This window comes from Silene latifolia, chromosome 9, assembly GCF_048544455.1.
Source record: "Silene latifolia isolate original U9 population chromosome 9, ASM4854445v1, whole genome shotgun sequence".
NCBI classification, from domain to species: domain Eukaryota; kingdom Viridiplantae; phylum Streptophyta; class Magnoliopsida; order Caryophyllales; family Caryophyllaceae; genus Silene; species Silene latifolia.
In genome coordinates this window covers 123,930,461-123,936,973 of record NC_133534.1, presented here as the reverse complement: position 1 = coordinate 123,936,973, position 6,513 = coordinate 123,930,461, and the positions used below count along the sequence as shown (strand labels likewise).

The following is a 6,513-nucleotide window of genomic DNA, read 5'->3' as shown; positions in this document are numbered from 1 at the left end:
ACTTTGGGGGCATATTCTTGGTTATTCTCAAATCCTTTCTATAATCGACCTCAAAGGGAGGAACAAGTTGAAGAGGAATCTTCCACGCCCATTTCGGTCGAACCAATAGAAGTCAAGTATCCCCAAATGGCTAATAATACAAGAACCATCCGAGAACTCCTGGCTAGAAACAATGATACACAACCCCTATGCATTGCCTATCTAAACATGGGGGCCAATTCAAACTTTGAGTTAAAGGGTTACTTTATCCACAATCTACCCAAGTTTCTTAGGCACGCGGGAGATTACCCCAACCTTCATCTCTCTGAGTTCTACATGATGTGTGAGGGTGCTATACCCAATGGAGTCACAGAAGATCAATTCAAAATGAGGGCTTTTCCATTCTCTTTGCTAGATGCGGCCAAGGATTGGCTATTCTACCTCCCACCGGGTACAATTCCCACTTGGAAGGCCATGAAGTCGGCATTTCTTAAAATTTTTTACCCCGATTCCCGACACAACCATGCAAAGAAGGCCATCACTTCTCCAGAGCAAGAAGTGGGTGAAAGCTTGTACGAGTATTGGGAAAGGTTCAAACGGTTGGTTGCCCAATGTCCTTGCGGGTTAAGTGGTGACGACCTACTACTGAACTTTTGTGATGGTCTTACTCAACAAGACCAAAGAATGGTGAATGCCGCGACAGGGGGGGGGGGGTTGACAACTACTTCGTGGCAGAAGTCAATGAGATTATAGAGTGGTTTGCTGCAAGCACAAGGAGCTATGGGAGAGGAAGTCGGGGGTCAAAGAATCTCAACTCAATTGAAACACCCTCCTCCTCCAATCAAAAGCTTGATAAGAGCATTGATGATCTCACCAAATTGGAAGCTCACTTGATGAAGAACAATCAATGTGTGGGTGGAGCACAAGGGTCTAATGCAGAATGCAATTTTTGCCAAGGTCCACACCCGATGGAGTCGTGTCCCATTATGCAAGAACAAGGGATATGCCCTGAGAATGTTAGTGCCATGGGACATGGCAACTATAAATCTAGGAACCCTACCGGGGATGGTTACTACAAATATGATCCAAGTGGAAACACTTACAACGTCGGCTCTAGAGACAATCCAAACCTTAGTTGGGGAGGAGATACTTCAAAGAGTTTCTAAAATGGGCAATTTAACCATTTACTAAACCAAAATTCACAAGGCCCAAACCCGAACTACCAAAGGAATCAAAATTTTCAATAAGGGAAAGGGGGGTCTTTTCAATTTGGAAATCAAGGAAACCAAGGTCCTTAAGGCAATAACAAGAATTTTCAACAAGGAGGGGGTCCCTCCTCTCAAGGGGATGATGATTTGTCCACCAAGGAAATGTTGAAAATTCTTGTTAAAGGGCAAGCCGAAACAACAAGAAGGTTTGACTAAATGGATGCCGATAAGCTTTCAAGTGATGCAAGAGTCAAGAACCTTGAAATCCACCTTGGCCAAATCTCGCAAGAGATTGCCAAGAGCAACCAAAAGAAATCTACATCAATCCCTTCTACAACATTCCCTCCAAGGGATAATGCAAGTGCCATGATGTTGAGAAAAAATGAGAACCTTAGAATCTCCCCCAAAGAAGAAGAGAAAGGCAAAGTCAAATGAGAGAGTTATTGACATTGAGGTAAAAGAAGAAGAAGAGATTGTGGTTGATAAAGAAAAAGGGTCATCATCCAAAGTTAGTGGAGAAGAATTGAAGAGTCCGTTGAGCATGGACAAAGGAGATAAAGAAAACAACATCACAAAGGATCATGTTGAAGAGATCATGAGAGAACATGTCGTGGAGATACTTTTTCCTCATGCTCTCACACATTCTAAGAAGTTTGAAAGGGATGCGGATCTCTACGAAATCTTTAGAAAGTGTGAAGTAAACATTACCCTACTCAATCTTTTAAAAGGTTTTCTAAGGTATGCAAAGTTTCTCAAGGAACTTTGTACACCTAGGAGAAACTCAAGAAAGGGGACCCAAAAAGTAAGGGTAAGTGAACATGTCTCCGCCATTTTCAAAATGTCACTTTGATACATGCAATTTATATAGTCCTTTTTGTCCTCTTATTGCACGCATTTCCATGTCATTCTCATAGTTTTGTATTGCAAAAATCCCCGAATAGGCTACTTTGGTTTGGTTTGTCTTAATTGCAGGAATATACCCGAAAGTAGTGGAATCATATCTTTTTCTAGTCCTTTAGCTTGCATTTATGGAGATGAAAGGTTTTGAGCAGATTTGCTATGCCTCGGGAAGCGTGAAGGAGTCCCGGAAGCTAACCAAGTGAAGAACATAAGCTGTTTCAGTAACTGGGCACTCGATCGAAGGGTTCTTGATTAGATCGAGTGGTTTTGGTGGTCACAAGTGCTCGATCGAGTCCCTGCTGAACTCGATCGAGATAGGCTGATTTGAAGGTCCTTGATCGAACGTGCTTTTTGTTCGATCGAGGAACTTGGCTAGAGATTTGCTCGATCGAGTGGAATGAAGATCCTCGATCGAGAGGTTTACTGTTTTACACGGGATTTCTATTTCGTGTAACTTAATTAGTATCTTAGTTTAGTTAATAAAAATCTTCCCTATATAAGGTGAAGACGTCATTAGGTTTTTTTTTTTTTGGGGAAAATGTAAGTGATTATATTAATGCCCAACCAACAAAATCGCCAGAGATCAATCTCTAACTCATTACAACACTCATTCTAGTCGTGCTATCCAGTCTTGCACACTCCTAATACTGGATCCTACACAACTAGCTCTCAATCTCATAATAAAAAGTTGCTTCACCTGCTTTATAATAACAACAGGGAAAGTCAATACATTTTCAAGCCGACATCTATTCCTCACCTGCCATATACTATACATTACATGTGCCAAACAAGCTGCAACAATTTGCTTCCTCAACAAAGACCTATCCCTATGCCATAGCCACCAAGGAACCACATTCTGATTAGGGGTAGGGGACCCCAACCAAACTGCAATCTGCTGTTTGCAATGCTGACTGAATGGACACAGAAAGAAAAGATGATCAATGTTTTCCTCAGCTGCTCCACACAAGAAACAACAGTTGTCATGAATAATATTCATCTTCATCAATCTATCCTGAGTGAGCAATCTATTTTGAGCAACCAGCCAGATAAAGAACTCATGCTTGGGGAGCATTATCCTATTTCTGAGCCAAGGATACCATGGAACATCAGCCACATCCTCTGCCAGCCAAGAATAGCCCAACTGTACAGAGTACTCCTGAGCAGTCCTCCTCCATTCATCATCAAACATGTGGTGTTTTAGTTGGTGTTTAACTCCACAAATACGTTTCCAAGCCCAGCTAGAACTTATAGAAGGCTCATAGTCCTTCCATATCCTGCCTTTTATATAGATAACATGCACCCAACGGACCCATAAATGATCAGCTTTCTTCTCCACTTACCACACATACTTTGCAAGGAGAGCAATGTTCCACTGATACAGATTTTTAAAACCAAGACCTCCTTTTTTCTTTGGTTGACAGATCCGAGTCCAGGCTACCAAATGAGGACGTTCTTTATTTTCAGTACCATACCAGAGGAAAGCTCTACAGACTGTATCAATCTTCTTGAGAACAAGTTTTGGGATCATAAAAATTCTTACCCAATAACTATGAAGAGCACTAAACACAGCAGAAATAAGGACAACTCTCCCTGCATATGACAGTTGTTTAGCCCCTAGTCTCTGTATCCTCTCAGTGACCTTATTAACTAAACACTGGCAATCAAGCACCCCCAGTCTTTTAGGCATTACTTTGACACCCAAGTACTTAAAGGGGAGACTGCCTCTCTTCATGCCAGTAAGTGCCTCAATATCTTTTACCAGACTGTCACCTATCCCATTACAATAAAAACTAGATTTGCTAATGTTCATGTGGAGACCAGACGCCAGTGAGAAAGTACTGAAGGCCCTCATCATTAGAGTAATAGAATTCAGATCACCCCTACTAAACAGCAGTAAATCATCTGCAAAACACAAATGATTCAGGCTGAGTTTATTGCAAAGCGGGTGGAATTTAAACCCAGGGACCCTGTGCAACACTCCAAAAAGTCTACTCAAATAATCCAGGCATATAGTAAACAGCAAGGGGAAAGAGGGTCCCCTTGCCTTAAACCTCTTCTCCCTTTGAAAAATCCAAAGACTTCCCCATTCAGAGCCAATGAGTAAGAAGGGGAAGACACACATTGCATAATAAGATCAATGCTAGTCTGAGGAAATTGGAGATGAACTAGCATATCATGTAAAAAACTCCATTCAATTGAATCATACGCCTTTTGGAGGTCAATCTTCATCATGATTCTAGGAGAACAAATCTTCCTATTATATAATTTGATGAGGTCTTGGCATATTAATATGTTGCCCACAATATCCCTCCCTGCAACAAATGCACTCTGAGAAGGGTGGATGATATCAGGCAGAATACAGCATAATCTTGAACATAACACTTTAGCCATACACTTATAAACAGTGTTACAGCAGGCAATGGGCCTGAACTGAGTAACACTGTCTGGAATATTCACTTTAGGAATCAGAGTGAGGGTGGTGTTATTAACTTCCTTCAACACTTTCCCTGAGCTAATCATGTTTCTAACAGCATTGCAAATATCTTTCCCTACAATGGCCCATGAGTCCTTGAAGAACTGGCTACTATACCCATCAGGCCCTGGGGCTTGAGTACCAGGGATGGAAAACATTGCATTTTTTATTTCATCATCAGTAACAAATCTGGTAAGAATCTCCCTGTGCTCATCAGTTAAACACTTACCATCTCTAATGACCCCCTTATGAACATGAGTCACCTCAGTAGAAGAGCCAAGCAAACCTATATAATACTCCTCAAATGCAGATTTGATTCCTTGAGGTGTAGTACACAGCTTCCCCTCCTTATCTTTGATATGATAAACCCTGTTAAAAGCCCTTCTTCTCTTAATACTAGCATAAAAGAATGCAGTATTCTCATCCCCATTTTTAACCCAATTCTCTTTAGCTTTTTGAGCTAGAAACGAATTTCTAGCCTTAGTTAAATTTACAAGATCCTGTGCACATTCTCTTTCAGCATTGCACAGCTCAGGATTCAAAGGGTCCTTTGAGAGCTGGTCTTGGAAATGCTTTAAGGAGAGTTCAGTAACATGAGTAAGGTTCTCAATATCACTGAACTGTTCCTTATCCAGATTCTTCAACTTTTTTCTTCAAACCCTTCAATTTCTTGACAACTCTGAACATGGGTGTACCCTGAATATCACAGTTCCATCCCTCCTTGACCACTTCAGAAAAATTTACAGCCATAGACCACATATTAAAGTACTTAAAGGCAGACTTCCTCCTCATATGATTCTCAGTCAAAGTGATCACACACGGGCAATGATCATATAGACCTTCAGGCAAAAACTGAGCCATAGAATCAGGATAAGAAAGGATCCAATCATCATTAACAATCACCCTATCCAGTCTACTATAAACCTTTGTATCATTTTCATGTTTGTTATTCCAAGTGTAGTAAGAACCAGTCACCTTAAGCTCATGCAGGTTACAATCACTCATCATACTTCTTATGGGAGCAATCTCAGCCCATGTGACATCAGCACACCCTATTCTTTCATCCACTGAGATTATACTGTTGAAATCCCCACAAACTAACCAAGGACTAGCAACAGAACCACTATATCCCTTTAAACTTTCCCACAAACTCTCTCTTTCCTGGATCTTGTTAAAACCATAGACAAGAGTGAACAAGAAAGACACCTTCTGCATTTTATCATAAACCTTTGAGTGAATACATTGCTCAGTAATATTTAAGACATCTACCTGATATAGGTTAGGGTCCCAAAGTAACCAAACACGACCACCAGGGTGATGACTATTATTTGTGCAGATAGACCAATCATTACATATAGTAGTCCTAACATTATTCCACTTACTCCCCTTTATTTTTGTTTCTAATAACCCAAATAAACCTAAGTTATTTTGGTGAATAAACCATCTAATATCTTGTTGTTTATTTAGTTTATTCATACCACGCACATTCCAGAATCCCAAGCTACCCATTTTCAGAAATATCAACTTGGAACCCCAATTTCTTTCTACTTTCAGTTCTTGCTTTCTGCATTGATAAGTTCAAAGCATCCATGAAGGTAATGCCTCTAGGGGTGAACAATCTAGGCTCCTCAGAATCATTCCTTAACAGCTTACTTATGAATCTCCTTGGCAATGACTGACCATTATCAATCCTTTCCTGTCCTATAGCAGGAGTCTCCATTATGACAACTGGCTCCACCATAGGTGTGACCACTGAAATTTGAGGAGAGACATGCTTAGGAACAGGTTTTGCAATGGGTGTCTGAGTTGGTTTCACAGTTTTAGAATTAGCAGCAGCAGGTTTAACCTGTGGTTTTGCCTTTGGCCGCCAAACTTTCTGAGGTTTTCTCCCATCAGCCCTGCACAAATCAGACGTATGCCCAAGTCCCTTACACTTATCACATGGAAAGTGGC

General features: G+C 40.9%; 1 protein-coding gene across 1 annotated transcript; it reads left to right on the top strand.

The window, feature by feature from the left end:
- The first annotated feature begins 207 nt into the window (after window positions 1-207).
- On the top strand, window positions 208-1,145 carry LOC141601548 (uncharacterized). The gene is made up of 2 exons (XM_074421842.1): window positions 208-569; window positions 656-1,145. The coding sequence occupies exons 1-2, from the start codon at window positions 208-210 to the stop codon at window positions 1,143-1,145; spliced, it is 852 nt and encodes a 283-aa protein (XP_074277943.1).
- Window positions 1,146-6,513: the final 5,368 nt, after the last annotated feature.

Excerpts from the sequence above, each read along its gene's own strand:
- LOC141601548 (XM_074421842.1), top strand. The coding sequence starts at position 208 with ATGGGGGCCAATTCAAACTTTGAGTTAAAGGGTTACTTTATCCACAAT. Across the intron at positions 570-655 it reads TTGTACGAGTATTGGGAAAG|ACCAAAGAATGGTGAATGCC; the intron begins GTTCAAACGGTT and ends TTACTCAACAAG.